Below are 23898 nucleotides of genomic sequence, written 5' to 3' on the forward strand. Positions count from 1 at the left end.
CAAATCTCATAACTCCCTTCATAGGCGAAACCCGAAGCAAGACCCGCTCTCCAACCATGTAGGAAACATCACGAACCTTCCGGTCGGCATAACTCTTCTGCCTGGACTGGGCTGTACGGAGTCTATCTGAATCACCTTAACCTTCTCCAAAGCATCCTGAACCAAGTTTGTGCCCAATAATCTAGCCTTGCACGGCTCGAACCAACCCACCGGGGATCTACACTGCCTACCATACAAGGACTCATACGGTGCCATCTGAATGCTGGACTGATTGCTATTTTTGTAAGCAAACTCAGCCAGTGGCAAGAACTGATCCCAAGAACCTCCAACTCCATCACACACGCTTGGAGCATATCCTCAAGAATCTGAATAGTGCGCTCGGACTGTCCGTCCGTCTGGGGGTGAAATGTCGTGCTCAACTCTACCCAAGTGCCCAACTCATGCTGTACGACCCTCCAGAACCGTGATGTGAACTGAGTACCTCTATCTGAAATAATGGAAACTGGAATACCATGTAGACGGACAATCTCTCAGATATAAATCTCCGTCAACCGCTCTGAAGAATAGATAGTACACATAGGAATGAAGTGCACAGACTTGGCCAGCCGATCCACAATCACCCAAATGGCATCGAACTTCCTCAAAGTCCGTGGTATCCCAACTACGAAGTACATGGTGATCCGCTCCCACTTCCACTCTGGAATCTCCATTTGCTGAAGCAACCCACCCGGCATTTGGTGCTCATACTTTACCTGCTACAATTGAGGCACCGAGCTACAAACCCAACTATATCTTCTTCATCTGCCTCCACCAATAGTGCTGTCTCAAATCCTGGTACATCTTCGCGGCACCCGGATGGATGGAATACCGCGAACTATGGGCCTTTTCTAGAATCAACTCCCAAAGCCCATCAACATTGGGTACACAAATCCGACCCTGCATCCTCAATACCCCGTCATCACCAATGGTAACATCTCTGGCATCACCTCGCAGAAACTTGTCCTTGAGGAAAAGCAAATGAGGGTCATCAAACTGAGACTCCCGGATACTATTAAACAAGGAAGACCGAGAAACCACACAAGCAAGGACCCGACTGGGCTCCGAAAGATCCAATCTCACAAGCTGGCTGGCTAGGACCTGAACATCCATCGCCATAGGCCTCTCTGTTGCTGGTAGATAAGCCAAATTCCCCAAAGTCTCCGCCCGACGACTCAAAGCATCAGCCACCACATTGGCCTTGCTCGGGTGATAAAAGATAGTGATGTCATAGTCCTTCAGCAGCTCTAACCACCTTCTCTGGCTCCTTCTGCTTGAACAAATGCTGCAAGCTCCAGTGGTCAGTATAAATCTCACAAGGCACACCGTACAAATAATGACGCCAGATCTTCAAGGCGTGAACAATAACAGCTAACTCAAGATCATGGACAGGATAACTCTTCTCATGCACTTTCAACTGTCTGGATGCGTAGGAAATCACCTACCATCCTGCATCGATACAACTGAGGTGGTCATGGGTCGAATAAAAAGCAGTCAAAGAGCAAGCATTGGCAGACCATCTTGCTGAAAATCCTATGGGAGGAGAATACGAACCCTTGAACACGTATTTCCCTGATGAAGAAGTATCCTTCGTAGGGGAGGACATTGATGGAGCTTACGATGGTTGGAGAATGTTCTTCGATGGATCTGCAAACTTCAAATGAGTGGGCACTGGAGCAGTGTTGGTATTAGAAACAGGTCAACATTACCTTGTATCTGCGAAGCTTAGGTTTCCATGCACCAACAACATGCCATACCTGAAGTACTTTTCCTGTCCACTAAGAAACCTGCATAATCAGCATCAGCATATCCTACCAGATCAAAATTACTACCTTTGGGATACCAAAGACACAAATCTATAGTGCCTTTCAGATATCTCAGTATCCTCTTGACAGCAGTCAAATGTGACTCCTTTGGATTTGCCTGGAAACGAGCACAAAGTCCTACACTGAAAACAATGTCAGGTCTGCTAGCAGTAAGATACAAAAGTGAACCAATCATACCCCTATACAACTTTTGATCAACTGATGAACCAGGTTCATCAACATCTAATTTAGTGGCAGTTGCAATAGGTGTATCTATTTCTTTGGAGCCTTCCATTTTAAACTTTTTGATTAGTTCTTTTGTATACTTCTGCTGATGGATCATGGTCCCATTTGGACTTTGTTTGATTTGAAAGCCTAGGAAGAAATTTAGTTCACCCATCATACTCATTTCAAACTCACTTCCCATTAATTTTGCGAAGTCCTTACTCAACCTATCAGTAGTGGCCCCAAATATTATGTCATCAACATATATTTGTACAACAAGGAGGTCTTTACCTTTTTCCCTTAGGAACAAAGTGCTGTCAATTTTACCTCTTTTGTACCCATGCTCCAGTAGGAATTTTGATAGTCGTTCATACCAAGCTCTTGGGGCCTGTTTGAGCCCATATAGAGCTTTGTCCAGCTTGTACACATGCTCAGGACATTCCTTGCTTTCAAATCCTGGAGGTTGTTTCACAAGCACTTCCTCCTTGAGATAGCCATTTGACATCCATCTGATGGAGGGTGAATTCCATATGTGCTGCAAAGGCAATGAGGAGTCTGATTGCCTCTAGTCTTGCAACTGGAGCAAAGGTCTCATCATAGTCAATGCCTTCCTCTTGGCTGTAGCCCTGAACTACCAGCCTTGCCTTGTTTCTTGTAACAGTTCCATCTTCATCAAGTTTGTTCCTGAAGACCCACTTGGTGCCAATGATTGACCTGTCCTTGGGTCTAGGAACTAGATGCCAGACTTGACTTCTTTCAAATTGATTGAGTTCCTCCTGCATAGCATTGACCCAGTCTGCATCCTGCAAAGCCTCAACAACATTTTTAGGTTCAATAAGAGATAGAAAAGCATCAAATGCACACAAATTCTTTAATTGTGATCTAGTTTTGACTCCAGATGTTGGATCATTAATGATGTTCTCAATGGGATGAGAACTTTGATACTTGTGAGATTTCACCAACAACTGGTTTCTACTAGATGATTCTCCTGTGTTCTGTTGATGAGGAACATGTTCATGAACAGGTTCTTGTAAAGAGTTTGTTTCATTTTCTCCCTGATTAGTTCCCCCTGTCAGGTTGCCCAGACTGGAAGAACCTGTTCCATCACCTGTTCCTTCTTTTGATGCTGCTTCAGTCAATTCTCTTACCAAGCCAATGGCTTCATCTTCATGTTCCTGTCTCTCAGAAAGAATGTTAGTTTCATCAAATACAACATGCACACTTTCTTCTACACACAGAGTTCTTTTATTAAATACTTTATATGCTTTGCTATGTGAAGAATATCCCAAGAATACTCCCTCATCACTTCTGGGATCAAATTTACCTAGGGAGTCTTTTCCATTATTGTGCACATAGCACTTGCAACCAAATGCCCTAAGGTGGGATATATTTGGTTTTCTCCCTTTAAGTAATTCATAGGGAGTTTTCTCAACAAGAGGTCTAGTCATGCATCTATTGATTATGTAACATGCAGTGTTTACAGCCTCTGCCCAAAAGCTGTGGGGTAATTTGCTAGAGAGAAGCATGGTCCTTGCCATATCCTCAAGGGTCCTGTTCTTTCTTTCAACTACACCATTTTGCTGAGGAGTTCTAGGGGCAGAGAAGTTGTGATCTATACCATTTTTATCACAATATTTAGCAAATTTTACATTTTCAAATTCAGTTCCATGATCAGACCTAATGGATGCAAGTTGATTTCCTAATTGTTTCTGAGTTTTTCTAACAAAGGTAGTAAACATTTCAAATGTCTCATCTTTGGATGTTAGAAATACTAGCCAGGTAAATCTAGAATAATCATCAACAAGCACCATCACATATTTCTTTCCACCTCTGCTCAAGGTTCTCATTGGACCACAAAGATCCATATGATCCAGTTCCAACGTCTTGGACGTACTTACCATTTTCTTGGATTTGAAGGATGACCTTACCTTCATCCCCCTTGCACATGCCTCACAAACTTTGTCTTCCTTGAACCTGATATTAGGTAACCCTATCACCAAGTCCTTGGAGACTAATTTGTTTAGCTGATTTAGACTGGCATGGCCAAGTCTTTTGTGCCACAGGAGGGGATCATTAACTAGCATACTTAGACAAGTGAGTTCATTTTCTGAAAGAGTTGACAAATCTACAATGTAAATATTGTTAACTCTTCTTCCCTGCAAAACAATCTTGTCAGTGGTAAGGTTAATCACAAAACATTTGGTAGAGGTGAAGGCTACAAGATTACCTCTGTCACACAGGTGTGACACACTGATTAGGCTATATTTCAAGCCATCTATCAAGTAGAAATTCTCAATGGAATGAGAGTCTGTCTTACCTACCTTTCCAACCCCAATGATTTCACCTTTCTTTCCATTTTCAAAGGAGACATTACCTCCTTTCAGATTCTCAAGTGAAAGGAACTGGTCCTTGTTCCCAGTCATGTGTTTTGAGCAGCCACTATCCATGTACCATATTTGGCTACTCTCTTTCACTTGAGCCTGCAAAAAGAAATCAGAGGTTAGTCTTAGGAACCCAAACTAGTTTGGGTCCCTTTCTTTGGGCAAAAGGATGAATCAGATTCTTTCTTGCCCAGCTAGGAAGTTTGTGTTTTTCTTGAACAAAAGCTTTGTTCCTTTGACTGGCCTTTTCCTTTGCATTACATTCATTTTTATAATGGCCAGTCTTACCACAGTGTGTGCAGATCTTATTTTCAGGAAGAGTGAGGTACTTGTTTTTGGGGTCCCATTTTGGAGCTTGAGTCCCATAGCCAAGTCCTCTTTTATTGCTACTGTGATGCTCTTGCAACCATGAGAGAGCATCAGAAGCTTTGTTCCATTTGCAAGTTCTGTCTAGTTCATGTTTTACCTTTCCTAGATCTTCTTTTAGAACCTTAATCAATTCATCTTTCTTATACAGTTCATCTTTCATTTTTCCTAGATTTTCTTCTAGAGTGAGAAATGAGTGATCAGCTTTCTTCTTTCCTGTTCCTAGTTTCAGTTTTAGATTTTCTGACCTAAGTTCTAGAATACTATTGTCAAGTTCAAGAACCTGGTTCTTCAACTCAGCATTTTTGTTATCACTCTCATCAGCCCTAGATTCTAGACTTTTGCATTTTGCTTTTAGGATAACACATTCCCTAGACAGAACTTCCTTTTCATTGTTAACTATTTCAGACTCATCAATGAAGTCTAATAATAGCTCAGCCAACCTTTCTTTAGACAGAAATTTAATTTTATCCTTGAGATGCAGAATACTTACCTCCTGCTCATCATCTGATTCTCCAATGGCCATAAGAGCTTGCTCTTCTTCAGCTTCATCTTCTGAGTCTTCATCAGAGGTTTCACCCCAAGCAGCAACCATAGCCTTGGTTGAACCTTTGTTTCTCTTGGGTTGAACCTGTTCCTTCTTCCTGTTTCTTCGTTCAGCCCTTGCTTTCTTCCACTCAATCTCCCATTGAGGGCAATTCTTGATCATATGGTCAGTCTTACCACACTTATAGCAGCCATCATTTGTCTGTATCTCAGGAGCTCTTGTCTTGTTGAAGTTTGTACCTCTTGATGAACTCTTTCCTCTCATTAGGTACTTTTTGAAATCTTTAGTGATCATAGCCATCTCATCATCTTCTAGGTCTGAACCTTCTGTAATTTTGAGAGCCAAACTTCTCTCCTTCTTGGGTGTATCCATCTTCCTGGTTTGCCTTCTCAGTTCATAAGCAGTAAGATTCCCAATCAGTTCATCCAGCCTGAGAGTGGCCATATTCTTGGACTCCTGAATGGCAGTGATTTTGCTTTCCCAAGCAACTGGAAGAACTCTTGTCAAGATCTTCTCAACCTTGTCTTCTTCAAGAATAACTCTTCCAAGAGACTTAAGTTCATTTGTCAGTGTAGTGAACCTTGTGTACATCTCTTGAATGGTTTCTCCATCTTTCATAGTGAAATTATCATATTGAGAATATAGCAATGTTCCTCTGGATCTCTTCACTTGAGGTGTTCCTTCATGAGCCACTTGCAAAGTGTCCCATATCTCTTTTGCAGTAGTACAGCTTTGGATCCTGCTGTATTCATCTGGACCCAGTCCACACACAAGCCATTTCTTGGCCTTAGCATTTTTCTCCCATTTTTTCAAATCTTCAGCAGTACAATGAGCCCTTGTCTTTGGCACTTCCACTCCTTCCTCATTTTTCATTGTAGTTGCCAAAGGACCATCGGTGACTATGTCCCAGAGTTCGTAATCTTCTCCTATGATGTGATCCTTCATCCTATTCTTCCACCATGAGTAATACTGTCCATTGAATAGTGGAGGCCTGGCAGTGGATTGCCCTTCCCAGTTCCCAGGTGGTGCACTCATGTTGATTTTTTCCAAATGTGTTAGCCTCTTCAAGGATAACCCGCTCTGATACTAATTGATGTTCCAAACGTCAATACCACATAAGAGAGGGGGGTGATTTGTGTGGTACCCAATTTTTGATCTAGAAGAACCTGGTTCTTCTAGGTGTTCTAACTACTACTATTTGCGGAATTAAAATACAGAAAATAAAAGAACACAAGAATTTTTAAGTGGAAAACACCTGGCTCTAAAGGTGAAAAAATCACGACCTACTACTCAGTAGGATTTTCCCAAACATCCACTAAACTCAATGAGCCAAAAACAGCATTTACAAAACTCTTGTAAACCTAAGGATTAACTCTAATCCCTGTGTGGCACACAGCCTCAACTGTTGCAACACTTTCAAGTTAACTCTAACTTGAATACTCAAAGTACCTAATACAATTGCTTCTATGAAAGCTGAAAAGGTACAAGTTTTAAATCACCTACTACAATTGAACTAGAATAAGAATAAACACAATGGAACTGGTTCTTCTATCTTGTTCAAGTAGTTGCAGGCGTGCACACTCAATCTCACATAAATTGCTTGCAAAATAGCCTTGCTCTTTTGCTCTCAATTTTGCTTAACTTCAGCGTATGTGCATACCTGTAAAAGAGAACAACTCAGTTATTTATTAGATTAGTAATTAGAGTTGGATTGTAACTCAATTTCTGATCCTCCATTGAGTTTGAGTCCTAGACCAATCCAAACTCCAACCCTTATCCGGATGTGTTCTCTTCTTATAAAGAGACATCTTCTCCTTATCTCATATGCAATCTTTTCGATAAGGTCAGAAGATATTCAGAAGATATTGTTGCTTGATCCCCAAGGACTTATCTTCTTCACGTGCATCTCATGTGCATGGGCCATAACAACTGTGTCTCCTAAGATGGACCTGGTCCTTCACTGAGTTCATTTGTCATTCTTCAAAACTTCAACTGATCTTGGGCCAACACAAATCAAGATTCAATGAGTACGAGTTCAAATCAACGTCTGTGCTAGTTGAATTCAAGATCATCGTTCGTGGCAACAAATATAGATTCAAGATCAAGCTCAAAGACCCTTGAATTTATTTACTATTGGAAAGAAAAATCAGAGAATTCATAGAGATTGGACTCTCATATTATTTGAAATCAAATACTACGATTGTTGCAATATTTTCGATCTCGATTATTTTCTTGACGCCAATTTAATGTCAACAGCTATTAAAATTAAAAAGTTTGACTTTCACTATCCGAAATGCATCAAACAAATTTGGACAGAGAAAATATTAATTAGTATAGTATAACCGTTTTTAGCAAGCCACTTTTCTTCTTCAGTATGTCTTAGGCGTCGATGATATATTTCCAGAAAATGTGACTTCCACGAACAATGTGGGGATTTGGTGAATGCTATCACAAGACTAGGTCTTGAATTCAGTATCAACCTTAGCCGCAGTGCCTGTTAAGCATGAAAATAACAGAAGTGAGTAACTCTATTCAGTGAGAGTGTAGACCGTAGTTACGATATAAGTTACAACACATGGTTGCCATTGACAATACCTATAGTTGAGTTTTAAATTGGTGTCATAGTGTACAAATGTTTACATTATCAAAGCATAAAATTAAAATATTGGTTTTAGGCAATGTTGTGAACAGTCTTCGAGAGAGAAAAAGAAAATAAAGGATGGAGAAATGGAAGACAATATATTGAGGGTAATTCCCTTTTAAAGAAAAGATTTGATAATATGCATAAGGGTACTTCAATAAAATGTTAGGAAACAAACATGCCCAATTAATATGACTCATCAAATTAGATGGGTTGTTGGAAAAGCAGCATATTATAGTTTGTTGATGAGAGATCAACTCAATGGTATATAAACCTTTTATTAGCTTTTTAGGTGTGAAAAATAGGAAGGACCACCTAATGGGCTAATGGCTGATAATGCCCATATCTTGTTGGAACCTATTAGCTCGATCGTCATGACAGTTTTTTCAACCATTTTGGCATCATAGCATTAGTTGTGTCAACATTGATGAAGTTGCGTGTTTCGAAGTCTTCCTATTAGGCTACTACTTATACAGGCCCATGTCATCAATATCATCTTTGTTTCTTCTTTTAGGTTGTCGCATGGAAGCAGGATTTTCATTAAGGGATTTATCATTTATTATATATATAGTGTTACTTTAACAACGAAGGGTGATTAGATTCGATTTCTACAAAAATTAAATTTTGATTTAACTTATATATATAAACGGTATAAGTAACTTTTACATTATCAACATAATTTAATCTATCATAAGAGATCGCTATCTCTTTACTTATTTTACAGGCAACTAGTTTCATTTATTATGAGTAGACACTGATTGTTATTTTTTACATGACACCTGATAGTATACAGTATTAGTGTATATATAGAAGCTAATTTATTTAAATTATATAAGCTCACAATATAAACTTTTTTATATTCTTAGTGTAGTTAACTAAGTTCTAACCCAAGAAAATGCAGATAAGCGTTTAAATACTTATGTATTTCGAGTACATCTTTAAAAACCATTTTAAGTTTTACAAAGCCAACAGCAGTTTCCTTGACGTTCTGTTATCCACTGAAAGATTTTATACTAGTTTTCACTAAGGACAAAAGTACAACTTTTTTCTGATTTTATGGTGTCCTAACGCCACACCGTTGTAATTAGATGTTTACTTTATGGTGGAATAAGATATTTTAAAAAGAACCCCGTCATCCTCCAATTACATGACTGAGTTTATTGAAGATAACATTGGCGACTTTAAGATATAAATTTAATGAATTTTAATTTTTAAATTTTTTATTATAAAACTATTGCAATTTAACTTTGTGTTTTTCTTCGTATACACTGAGATTGAAAATATTAAATTCAGTTGAACTCATCCAATACAAGTCCATAACTAGCACGCATATAGAGGTCATGACTCATGACATCGATCCACAGGTTCAAACATTGTTTGGCGTTCTTATCCAATATATGTACATACTTTCAACTGTTCTCATATAAAATATCAGAAAGCTTCACTTTTCCACAGACCGCACATGTTTTTGCACTATCAAAGGTTTCTGTTCAATTCAACAACTAAATCCTACAAGTTGCACTATATATCCGGCACTAAAACACAACTCATGATTATTCTTGGACCTTTGGTGTATATGGATTTAGATTACTAATAGCTAGTTCTTTTTGTATTGGTTCAAATCGATTATATTACCTTCGCTCTTTGTCTTTGGACGATATAATAAGATGTTAAATTATTTCATTCATGTTGATGGATCAATTCAAAGTTTGAACTGTGTAACTGTCTTATTTAAAATTCAAAAGTTGTAATCTCAATAAAGCATGTTCCCAAAGATGATTTTTCGCTACCGTACATTGATTTGCTTATGGACAAGATTATTGTGAAAGTATGCCTACTACTCTTTTCTGACGATTCGAAATTTCACGCCCGCACATGTGGCTGAATATATAAGAAAGTTCACACACCCTGAAAAAATCCATCATTTATCCCTGACTTGCCAGCTTGATCGCTTGTTTTATTTACCGTTTTCTTAGCGGGTGGTTTATGTCTGGTCCTTTCGGGTCGCCTGACCTGGGCTGATGGAAAACTTTAGTTATTATTTTTGGTTTGTAAAAAGAAGAATAACGTCTATACCTTTTTTCCTTTTTAGGTTCAATGATTGTATTTAATAATGAAAATTACAGATATCTAATACTCCCTCTTTTCTAGTTTATGTGAACTATTTCTTTTTGGTCCGTCCAAAAAAGAATGACTCATTTCTAAATTTGGTAACAATTTAGTTTTAACTTACAATTCTACCCTTAATAAGAAGCTTTTATAACTATACAAATATGCTGGGGCCCTTTTTGACTTGTTTAAGATTGCAAGTTCCAAAAGTCTTCATTTTTTTTAAAATTTCGTGTCCAATCAAACAGGTTTACATAAATTGGAACGGATAAAATACTAAGATGATCAGTGGTCATGTAAAAACGCAATAGGATGTGGGATAGGTGTGGAAGAGCAAATGGACCTTAATGCTTCTTAAACAAAGAGACAAAGCAAACTACAAAACTCAATACTACTGGATACTAAAGTGGGGTGCATTCCCATATATTTCAAAATGCCACTACAGTAGGCATAGAGGCCAACTCAGCCTAAGAGCTGAATCCTATGTATTTATTAAACTTAGGGGGATCCAATTAAAGGTTGTACATTGTCCGATTCATATTGATGTGTTTGTCCCATTTAGGTACACTAGTTTACAAGCTGTGATTTAAACTGCTCACTGACTCCTTTGTACAGCGTGTATGAAAGAAATTTTTTTCACTGTCAAATCATTTAAATAGAAAATTCATTACCGTTATTGTTAGTTCTTGACAAAATTAAATCTTGACTAGACAATTGCATGGTCACTCATTCAAGCAGAGGCGGATGCAATGTGAGAGTTACGTGTTCAATTGAACCCATAACTTTCGATACGGAGTAAAAATTTATTAAAATTGCGAAATTAATAGATTTGAACCTATAACTTTAAATATATAATTGGTTCAATGTTAAAAATCTTAAAAATTGAACCCATAAAATTTCCTGGATCCGCCTATGCATTCGAGGCCATTTTACTCGAAATATGTGAAGGCTTTGGATTCTCGATCTAAGCTGCAGGCTTACCCTTTCTATCATGATTTAGGGTGGGGTGATCGATCATAAGAGAATTGAGGAAAATAAAACAAAAAAATGGGTAAGGCCCCCACCATTGCTAAATACGTAACTATATTAATGAGTTTTCCTACCAATTTGCAGCTTGCTTTACTAATTATGGAAAAGATCTCGATCTAGCTCTTTTCTTGCTGATCTTGCATAATTTCCTTCATCGATCATCACTTATAGAGTTATAGTCATTGCACTTGCACTTATGGTTCAACCAATTAAAAAGAAGCAATAAATTTTTTATCCCCGGAGTGATTATCCATTTTCAACATAACATATAACTTTTTTTTGCGTTGTTCTAATATGCTTGTTCCGTTTTTCTTTTTAATCCTGACAAGTCTTTGTAAAATAAGGGATCATTTTAGAAAGATTTTTGCAACCAATCTCCATAAAGGATCTCGCTTAATTAATCATAATAGACGAAATGTTGCCGATATTTCGCAATACACTCATTTTTTTAGCTGTAATTTTTGTCAATCTTCTTTAAGTTAGTAGAGGAATCAAATACGTCGGTCTTTTTCTTTTTTTCTTTTTTTTTCTTTTCTCTTTTTCAGAAAGGGAAGTCCCAGGTCTTTGTCCCCCACTACTTCTCCACTTCCACTTCTCGTTGAATGGGACATACACATAGCAAGCAAGTTAACCTAATTAGATAATTAGATTGGTTAATTTACTGTGTAATTACAACACAATTTTCTTTCTCCCGCCTGCATGTTGCATGCTAGTGGCCGTTCATACTTCTTTTACATGGCCCCATATAACTATTTAATCGTACTGTTGATTAGAATAACTTGATCTTCTTTTTAATTCCAAAACATTACATTGTTAGCTCATGAGTAGAGTTACTATAGTTTATATCTCAATATCATGTTCTGTTATACTCTTCCTCTATTTTAATGGTCAGAATGTTGTTATCCATCGCCTTATTATCACTTACAGCTTAAAGATTTTCATAATTTTACGCTATTATAGGCTTATAGCATGTCTCGACAATAATACATATTCCATTACAGGTTTTGTAATTGATAGTAAATCAAGCAGAGCAATTATACTATATATGATCGTAATTAGAAGCAATTGGTCCAATTGAACCAATAACTTTCGCTTATACTCTATATTTTTGCCAAAAATTTCATTAAATATGTACAAATAATATTTTTTAAAATAATTAAATTAGATGAGATGTGATTGAATTACGAATCTGAACCAATAAAGTTTAAATCTTGAATCCGCCTATGTCTTCACTCAATAATGAAAACCTCTGAGGGGTAAAATTGCGATACAACCCCTCTATTGGCTGACAGTGCATAAAAACCAAAAACAAGCAAACGCCGAATTTTGAACAAGTAGCATCTAACTAGACGAATAGTAATCTCAAGATCTTTTACAAAACCTACTATTTACATCTCATGCAAAATGAACAGTTAGCTTCTTCAGATAGTACCCTTAATAAAGTGAGTAAAAACTATCAAAGATCAGATCTCAAATCTCACTAGTGATAAAAAAAAATTACTCCAATTGATTTCTTTGTCTATATAAATAATCTTCATGGTCAAAATTATCCGTACGCACAAACTGACCTATCACCACCACATTTTTTTTTACCCCTACTCATTTATTGCACTCAACTTCGCCGTGAACTTCTTTCTCCTGGCGCTGCCACCCCGATTGTTTCTCCCTCTAGAACCACTGTCATCCACCACTTTCTTGGAAATTTTTCCACCACCTTTTTCAAATAGAATTAAACATTTCTCACCGTCACCACTATTATTTAACGCAGAACTAGCCTTCACAGCTAATGCAGCCATTTCCTCAGCCTGAAGCCTACATTTCAGTTGGCTCAAAGGCAGAGCAAAATATAGTTGACCTAGTTGAAGCTCCTCCTCGTCACTTATGGCAGAAACTACGTCTCCGAAATCCATTTCGTCGGAGTTACAAATAAAGATTGTAGGGTCATTTTGTAACAAGTATGAAGCCTTCACTGGATAAGAGAACTCTTGTAACCTTCCGTCATGTAGTATTAATTTGACAGTAGCAACTGATGTCGATTCGTATGAACTGCATATGCCCATTATTCTGGTTATATATACGCTCCACCACACTTTCAGTAAAATAAATTAAAGCATATGAATGGATGAAGGAAAGAGTTAATTATGCTTATTTGAAAAGACTGAACGGAGAGAGAAGTAAGGGTGAGAGGTATATATAGGAGGGGAGAAAGTATTGAGTTGTGGACCAGAGAGCCACCTCAATTTTATCATGTGGCATAGGAACTATTTAAGAATTAATACTAAACCGTAAATGGAAGTGCTTTACTTTTTATATACTGATAAATTATTTAAAGTAAACTCCATAATTCTCTATTGTTAAAGTAATTTATCTTGTCAGCGTGTATAACTTAGGAAAGAAGTTCAAATGTATTCATCTATAGTACGATATAAGCATCTCAAGTTTATTTTGTATTATACTTCAGGGTCATTCATATCTTTGTCATTAATTAATTGTCTCGTATTTGCCTATGTTTTTATCTTTATATTTTAGACTATGTTTTTAAACTACCATCCCATTATATTTCATGTTAGAGCTATGTTGTGATCAATGACAAATATGAGAAATGACAAGAGTATGCATAGGTTTAGAGTACAACCAATGATAAAATTAAAATATTTTGCATTATACAAGAATATTTGTACCCTTTTTTTATCTTTGACGTAAATACATGTTGTTATCGTGTCAATATTAATCCAGTATGCCATCAGTGAGCACTGCATTGCCAACTTGTAAAATGGTGGTGACAGGTTGTATGAGGAGAATACTGCTACCTTTCACTCTGCCCCACGTTTCACCAAAGTACAAAATCCTGGATTCAGACTACCACGAACGATATTAAGGCTTTGTTGTTGTTATACTCCAAAGTCCAAACTTTAAAAGGCTAAATTAGATGATTAAGTCGAGATTTGAGACGCATTTATTATGTTCATGATATTGTACTAAATTATAAAGACTAGCTAATATAAGAAAGTGTATTGTGAACCGTCAAAGGAAACGGTATGGTTAATACATTTAGAGGATTCACGAGAATAAAAGTTGATGGTAGCGGCTTTTAGAAGAATAAGACCGCTCAAGGGGTGGGTGAGAGGTTGTTAGCTAGAAATAACTAAGTATCTCAATTTAGTAACTTTATGGAGTACATCAATTAAATTATTTAATTTCAAGAAATACATGTTAATCATACTAGTAATATTTGATTAAGTAATAAAAAACTTCTAAGATATGTATACTATAAAAGGTATTTATTACTCCCTCCGGCCAAGTTTACTTGTCTACTATACTCTTGATAAATGTCCATTTTTACTTATTCAGTTTAAAAAATCAATGGATAATTTATCATTTTATACCTATTTAGCCTTATCATTTCCCAACATTATGGATTTGTAAAAGTCAAAGTTATTTTTTCAATAATAATAATTAGGAGTGATATAGAAAAATTATCGTGTTATTATTGTTTCTTAAGGTGTGTGTCAAATCAATTATGGACAAGTAAACTTAAATGGAGGGATTATTTAATAGTATGAATACTTTACAGGATAAATTACTAAATCCTAATTGGTTGTGGGACTTCAACACCTAACCGCCACCAAATCTTGACTAAACGCGTATCATAGCATTAATTAAATTTGAAAAGGCAAATGTTATGTAGAGAGAGGAAGGAAAGAAGAAGGTCCACTGGCTGACCACAAACAAACAAGGAACCTGTGCCTCTGATATTGATATCTGCACCACTTGATTCCAAACCTTGATCATAGTCTTTCAGTTTTCTTCTTTTTCTAGATGACACTATGTATGGCTGCAATAATTCTCTGCTTGAAATTGGGAGGAAAATAGAAAGATCGTCGAGCTTTTTTATTTGCTTAGGAAAAAGGAATGGAAGAGATTTGGTGGATAAAATAGATCCAACATAAGTTCACTATTAACATAAATTTCAATCTAGCTTTTAAAATAAAATTAAGGTAATTAACTAAGCCCGCTTCTTATTTTCTCAGGAAAAACCTTCTCTGTCTAGGTATAAGACTTGCGTAAATACTATCTTTCCTAGATTCTACTTATAAAAAATCGCTGAATTTATTTTTGTTGTAATTAACTAAGCCATTAATAGGGTGATATTACTTGCAAAAATACAAGACCGAAAGTTAAGCATTAAAACCACCATATGGGCCTAGATGCAAACCCGCTCAAAATGAAAAACAATATATATTTCTATTATATAGAAAAGGAAAGATGGTCAACCAAGGGCATATATATCATTTCGAAAAAAATTATTGTATTGTTTGTATTTCTTAAATGCAAAGTGTGTCCTCCTTGATATAGGTGGACCCCACATTCCCTTGACCACAACACTCCTTTAAAAGTTTAAATGTACTGTTGATTAGACTACTATTGCATAGAGTTACTCCATGCAAATACTCATTTTGAATAATTTTTTCTCATTTGATAAAATTATTAATTTTTGTTTTAGTCAATTAAAAGTTTTCTCAGAAAAAGTAAATTTAATTTTTAAATAGTAAAGCAACAAAAAGAAATATAGATAAATATTTACAAGATTTTCATATTTACCCATACTATTTTAACACAATTTAAAAAATAAAATTGAAGGTTTTCATGTATTCACACTATTTGAAGGCGATTTCAAACCTAAAAGTTTTATATTCAAAAGCAACTTTAAAAGCTATAGTTTGTTAAACCTTAAAAGTTAATTTAAGTGATGATATTTGTTCATCTGTTCTAGGAGGTTATTTCTTATGTACTTAATTGATGTGAAAATTTGATTTATATGGTTTGAACCCCATTCTTCCATGATAAGTTTTCAACAATCTATAAATTGTCTTAAAATATTTTATATTACTTCATTATAAAAATTAACATACGATAAATCTATAGAAAAAATAAAAACATTTCTCTTGTATCCTTAATTAAGAAAAAATTAGAACCTTATAATTTATATAGACTTCTATCAGATATTTATTATCTTATCACCAGTAACATCATTTTAAACAAGTTATAATAAAATATAATTTAAACTACTATATTGAATTACTACAATTTATATTATGTTAATATTTGTTTAGTGCAGTTGGTTCTCTTTGTTTAAAGTAGTAAATTGCCTCTTTAGGGATGCCAGTCCCCTTTGGAAAGTTCTCTTTGTTGACTGTACTAAAAATTTCTCTTGATTTTATTTTATACAAGACATAAAGTAAAATCATAAGTTTTTTTTTTCAAACTTTTCTCGTATTGTAAAGAATGATGTTGTTCGTTTTAACTTTCATCAGGTAGCTAATTGTTTTCACTATTGAAACACTTGCAAGATCAAATTGGATGTATTCAAAATTAGTTTACAAATAGATCGGTAAGTTTTTTATTGTAGAAAAATTATTAACATAAATTACACTTGTACCTTTAATGTATTATCTTGTTAAAAATTCAAATATAGTAGGAAAATAACACCATTCAATTAATTTTACAATTTGATATTTATATTTGACATTGATGTTAAATATAGTAGGAAAATAATACCATTCAATTAATTTTACAATTCGGTCAGTGGCGGAGGCAGGATCTCCACGAAGGGGGTTCAAAATTTTTTTCTTGTAGCTAGTGGGAATTGAACCTATGACCTTATGAAGGTTTTGAACCCCCTTGACCACTAAACTACACTTTTGGATGTGTTAAGTGTGTTCAAAGCTTAATATATAGAGATAAAAAATAAATTTTGCCTTATATATACAGTGTAATTTTTCGGCGAAGGGGGTTCGGGTGAACCCCTTCCGCCCCCCTAAATCCGCCCTTGCCTTCGGTATCGTGATGGCGCCTAACATTTCACTTTCTAAGCAAGCAAACGTTAGATATAGTTTTTAGTCATTTCTAACAATTTAAAATCAACTGAAACCAATAAGCTGAATAAGCTGAAAAGAGTAAATAAATTAAAATAACAGTGATATTTAGATACAATCTCAAAACTAGTGTCATTAGTGCACGAGCAATCTACTGACTGCCGCTAGGACCGACTCCAAAATCTGCACAAGAAGTGTAGAGTGTAGTATGAGTATAACCGACCCCATGTACTTTGTAAGTGTCGAGCCTAACCTCGACGAAGTAGTGACGAGGCTAAGGCGGGTCACTTACAATAATAATAATAATAATAATAATAATAATAATAATAATAATAATAATAATAATAATAATAATAATAATAATAATAATAATAATAATAATAATAATAATAATAATAATAATAATAATAATAAAGGAAAACAGGAAACGACAGCAAAGCAGTAAACTAATGAAAGCAACTCATTCCTCAAAATCAGTAAATCCAGAAATATCAGTCCTCAGAATCTCGTATGAAAATACTGAAAGCTATCACAATACAACAATGAGTGCAACACACATACACAATACGAGCAGTGCGCAACCCGATCGCACCGTATAAACAAATCCTCCTTTATTTCACCATATCAATATCAGAAATAACATATAAAATTCGTTGCGGCGTGCAACCCGATCCCACCGTATCAATATCAAATCCTTCCTTATTCCACCATATCAATATCATAATCATATATAAAATTCATTGCGACGTGCAACCCGATTCTACCATACCAATATCAAATCCTCCTTTATTCTACCATATCACAACCATTGAGGCGTGCAACCCGATCCACAAGCAAATTCAATAAATGTGATCAATCCAACAACTCAATTCACAACAATCTCTACGATTAAAGAATATGAAAGCAAAGCAATAAAAGAACCCCGTACCGAATCAAGGAATGTTACAAGTATACAAGCAACAAGACAACTCGAATATATGGCAGTTAAAGTGTACAAGTAAGACAACTAAGGCAAGTAGCAACTAATCATAGAATCATGAAAGAGACTAATATTTCAATGCCAAATTAAATAAATGACAAGTAACGAGTTATGACATAGAGAGAAATTAAAGCATGTAACAATTAACAACATGGGATAATATAATTGATGAAATACGGGAAAGCATGGAGAATATTATTTTGACGGCGTATATACACTCATCACCTCGCATATATGACATACACAATTAATTCACATAACATATAGTTCAAGGGTACCTAATTCCCTCAAGTCAAGGTTAGACCCAACACTTACCTCGCTCCGCAAGCAAATCAAAACTCAACCGGGGCCTTTCCTCTAAAATCCGCCTCCAAACCAATCGAATCTAACCAAAATTGGCTTAATATCAACAAACAATGCTAGGAAAATCTATTACAATACATAAAGTTAAGATCTTTACATTTTTCCCAAAAAAGTCAACAAAAGTCAACCCTGGGCTCGCTTGGTCAAAATCCGAGATTCAGACCTAAACCCAATTAACCATTCACCCCCAAGCCTGATTATGTGATTAGTTTCAAAATCCGACCTCAATTTGAGATCAAAATCTCAATTTTACAAAAATCCTCAATTCTACCAAATTCCTAATTTCTACCATTAAAGAGCATAAATTAAGGTTAGAAATCAATGGGTGTTGATGGAAATGGAAGAAAATGAGTTAAAGTGTACTAACCTATGAAAGGGTGATGAATTTTTGTCACGACCCAAACTGATGGGCCGCAACAGTCATCCGGTGCCCTACTCAATCGAGTACCAACATAATGTATCTTTCATGTCATACTATCATAGGTAAATGAGCCGGAAAGGCTGTCATGAGATAACTAGAATAAGGCATGAGAGAATACTTGACATAGGATGACCCAACATGATGTACCGACTTATACATATGATGTACGAGCCTATAAGGCTGACATGATCCTTTATATACTCAAAACATAGGCCGACAAGGCCATACAAGTATTCGTACACATGACATCTGTCTACAAGCCTCTAAGAGTACATAATATCATAAAGGTTGGGACAGGGCTCCGCCATACCAATCAATACATGTACTAATATACTGACCAAATAAGCAACTCCGGAGTAAATGGAGCGCACCAACACCTTCCGCTGAGCTGATAGCCTACTTGGAGGACTCTCAACCTGTCGATCGGGACCTGCGGGCATGAAACGCAGCGTCCCCACGTAAAAAGGACGTCAGTACACATAATATACTGAGTATGTAAGGAAATCAGTAAATAATAGAGATGAGAGATACATGGAGCAAAAGACTTAACATGTAAGTCTGAATAGCTTTGTGGATCATTTAATTTTTATAATGTCATGCGTATGCGTATAAATTCCATACCATGCATAGGTATATGCGTACATAACACCATAAAGCCTCTGAGAGCATCCCATCATATCATCTCGGCCACTGTGGGCAAAATCATCAACGTATACCAACTGATCAGGTGGTGGTACGTCTATAACGTCATAACCTTTCCTCAAACCCCATATACATATATGTACATATATATATACACGTATATAATGCCATCTGGTCATGGGTCAATGTACATGTATAAATGAATGCAATGCATGAGAAGTACGTCAATAAAATCTCTCGGAACGTCATAAGACCATTATGCCTTTGATTAATGTCATGAAAAAACTTTATCAGCTTACGTATTTTCTGAGATCCATGAACAGATGATAGAACAATAGGACACATGGGGAATCAAGAACATAGGCATCTCTAGTATTTCTATTAATAAAGTCATTTATGAAAGTTGTGCATTTGCTCATTTCGTTTGTATCGTATGGATCATGCCAAAAGGAAAGAAGGGATAGCCTTAACATACCTGAGTCGATTCTCTTGACAATCCCTCTAACACACGTCAATTGCGACAAAACACGTAACGACGGATCGAAGTAGGGAAAAATACGTATGATATTCTTGAGAGATTGTACCGTGCTCTCTTAGAATTGCATCTCGACCAATCCAGATTCGCGCTTCTTTTTCATTTCCGTATTTATACACTCAACATAGTGTACTGTTAGAGGTACTGTTCATGTAGAAGCTAAATCTCTCACTTGGAAAAGATGAACAAAGAAATGGATTTAGGAAAAGTTATATCATCCGATACTTTAGCTCATACACCTCCCCCTTAATGATGTAGGAAGATGTTTTGAAATTTTAGGTTGTGGGCCCCACTTCTTTGTGATGACTAAGCCACAAAACTCTTTAGATGTGCCACCTTGCTTTGTGAGTAAAGAGTCACTTAATTGATCAAATCTTGCTGCCACGTTGGGGGGGGGGGGGGGGGATTTTCCATAATTATCCATTCATTTCCTTAATTAACTTGTTAATCCTCCACTAATTTAATAATTAACCAATTACCCACATAATTAAAAATTATCTCAAATTACTTAAAATACTAATCACTTTATACAACTTATTATCATGGTCATGTAGTACCTTGTATGGCACTAATTCATAAATACGGGGTATTATAGCTTGGACCGTATTCTATCTCAAAATTTCAAACTTCGACGAAACTCATTTTTTTCGATTCTCTTACCCTCTTACCTCCACGAACTTGTTTGAAATAGCATAATACTTATAACCTCAAAAATAATTTCATTCCCGATCTTATGTTGATTAACTTACGACGAAACTTTAACGTACGAAAATGCGGGATATAGCATCTCATTTCCAAGCTTATATCAATTTACTTTTGGAGTACTTCCACGTATGAATACATGGGGGTGTAACATCATTCCCCCCTTTGGAACATTCGTCCTCGAATGTTGACTGATGCACTTATTTTTTCATAACCTATGGCTCTTGCGAATACTTTAGTACTCTCCTTGCCATCTAGGTAATTGTTTTGCGAATAAATCCAAAGTCCAGGGTATTCCCACCTGTAGGCCTCTTTCTCACACCACGGCCTGTGGTCGGAATTCTTCCAATCTCGTAACTCTTGCTACCTTCTATCATGCAATCTGTACGACTTTTTTCTTGTATGTGCGCCTATGCGACTCTTCCCTCCAGCTTTTAGTCAATCTCTAGTCCTCACTTTGTGAACATATACAGAATTATGACAAGATGTCCCTCTGGGCGTCTATGGATTTACTACATCTAAGTAGGTCATACTATACCATACTTTTTACTTCGATGTACCGTTAGTGAGGTCTGCTACCAAACTCAACGTTACTCTCATTGCTTATCCTATATGTATATGTCTAAGTCCTTTAATGCTTCCTCATTATTGTGCATCTTAAGAATGACGACCTAATCTCATCTCATACTTTGTAACTTTTATCCATCCGTTGTTAATTCACCTCAATATTGATCTATAATCTACCATTGATAACTTGACCTTTTATGTAACGTTGCCGCTATGGCTCACATCTCATCGGGGAACATCTGAAATGATTAGAATGATCCACCTGGGGCGATACCATGCTTCCATAACCGTATTTCATAGCATCCCGATATGATTCACCTTACATGGATATTTTAATCCTGTACAATTCATGAAATCCCCTTTTTTTCCCTTCAAATCATTACTTAATTGAAGGCCCAAACGTCATCCTTTATCTATCACAATTACAACCTCATTCTACTACCAGGGCAGCATTCCATCTCTTCTAAATGCTACTAGTCTTAGACTCCTTTGAGTTCATTCAGGCTATACTGAGCTTTCTATAACTTAGAGAAACCATTAGCTCTCTTGTTTTCATGGGCTTAATCCCGAGGACTTGTCCATTTTTGTCACCTTCTCACTTGCCTTTTCTTATCCTTAGTCCTGTCTTCCTAAAACCTTGTCGCTCTACCATACTTTAGCTTGCGGCCTACACATATCTATTTATATTACTTGTAACCTTCCTTCAACTTGCTTGCACCATAGATTTCCTTATGTTATTCTGGAAAATCAAGCAAGACATTACATCGTCTCTAACTCTTCTTTACTCTCTTAGCTAGACCTCTCAGTACCTAGAAACCATGGGCTGGAAGATATGCCACTGACGACGCCGCTATCATTCCTGGATACTGAATCCTAGCGCTTTTAGCCTTCTATCCGAAGTATGGACTATTCACCACCTTCTGCATTTGAGTATCTCGTACGTTGTTCACCTTTACCTTATTTACCTTAAAATCTCGCATCACATCTTCTACGGCTGTATGATTGTCAACATATATGTTGCATGAATAATCTTAAGTGCGTTGATAACGTAACTAACTCTGGATCATTGATTGAATAATTCCTTCTGTTCCTTCTCATCTTTCTTTAAACGTAAGCTATTACTTTTCCTGGTCTTTTTGCCTCCTTGTTAGGTGCCCACTTAGCTTATCCTAGTTCCCACGCATGTTGTAATTTTTGTGATCTCGAATATTAATTATGATTTTACTTCCCGTTCATTAGCCACGGTAGGTGCCACTTTCTTATGGAGTGCATACAATGTTGTTGTGAGACTATTGTTACAAGATCATTTCCTCTTTAGGTCACTGTGCTTAGGTTGAAGCCTTCTTCCATATTTCCTCAGCTAGTCTTTCATTATAGTACTTGGGGAGGACCCTCTGACTCTTGTAAAGCTACGAGCTTATTACATCGTATTCCCGATAGAATTTTTGATGTCCTTTTTCGCCTATAATTATCCGTAGTTACTTACCTCCATGCTCTTGTGCTTGTAGGGTTGCTTCTGAATTGATATCTTGACTGTCTTCCCAATGGCACTCTCTTTTATTTCCGCAATACTCATACGGTACCTTTAACTACCCCAACTCCTATATGAATATTTCTCAAGTATTATAATATCATAACTGCGAGGCTGAATTCACTATATTGGGTTTTACTATGTCTATCTTGCACAATCTGCTGATTTGTCTGTAACCTCTTGTCTAGCCATAACTAGGCTCTTCCTGATTCAACTACTAACTACTCGTTGGCCCATTCTCATATCAATATTCCGCGTAATCTTTCTTGGGTTATTTCCTTTGTCTTAACTTACCTCTCGCACTAGCTTCTTATTTATCAATAACATCCCGGGCAGGAACCCTTACTTCCTTTCCTTGACGTCGTGCTTGCATAATGTTGTGGAATGGTAGCATGTCTATAGGATTCGAATAAGTGCAATCTTATCCCTTTATCATTTTTATTGCATTCTTCCTTTACCATTCCATAGTTACTAGAACCACTTAATTCTGACTTAATGCCACATCACTCCATATTCCCCCCTTTAGAGGAGTACTAAGATATAGAGCTACGACGATCTACCTATAGATGTTTTACCTCTTCATCTTTGGCGTCTTTTCACATCATCGATGACCCTTACTCGCCTTGCGGTAATCCTTCTATACCAAGAATAACAAAATTCCTTACTCACAAGGGCGGCACTTAGTGTAACTGGCACACATAGTCCTTTAAACTTAGTTTTGCTCACATTGCTTGCTTTAGGGAAGCGTCTTCCTGAATGATCATTCTTTGAATTTGTCACGAATCTTCTTCTGTTGTCCATTCTATTATCGCCGGAATGCAATCTGAAATTCTCATGATGTCGACTATTATCAAATCACTCAATCCCTAATTCATGTTTAGTTTATCTTGTCACCATCCCATACTAATTTCTATTACTTTGGGGTCTAACTTTTCCTTCTGGTAATCACGTTAGAGTCACGAACTTATTTCTCGAAATGAGGATATGACTTTATGGCATGTACTCTTTTGTTGTCTCAAGGCCTGTCACCTTTCGTCTTTTCCTTTGCTTGACTATAGACTCTGTAATACTGTCATTTTTGTTATCTACCGTTGTTATCCATGTATCACATCTTACTCATAATGCTTCATTAACTCTCTTCTT

At 36.4% G+C, this 23898-nt stretch overlaps 1 protein-coding gene across 1 annotated transcript; it reads right to left on the reverse strand.

Annotated features, from left to right (window-relative positions):
• Nucleotides 1–12342: 12342 nt before the first annotated feature.
• LOC109215511 lies at nucleotides 12343–13360 on the reverse strand. The gene has a single exon (XM_019379585.1). It carries the CDS (start codon nucleotides 13197–13199, stop codon nucleotides 12735–12737), a length of 465 nt encoding a protein of 154 aa, XP_019235130.1. The 5' UTR covers nucleotides 13200–13360; the 3' UTR covers nucleotides 12343–12734.
• Nucleotides 13361–23898: the final 10538 nt, after the last annotated feature.

Source organism: Nicotiana attenuata, unplaced genomic scaffold (assembly GCF_001879085.1).
Source record: "Nicotiana attenuata strain UT unplaced genomic scaffold, NIATTr2, whole genome shotgun sequence".
In the NCBI taxonomy this organism is placed as follows: Eukaryota; Viridiplantae; Streptophyta; class Magnoliopsida; order Solanales; family Solanaceae; genus Nicotiana; species Nicotiana attenuata.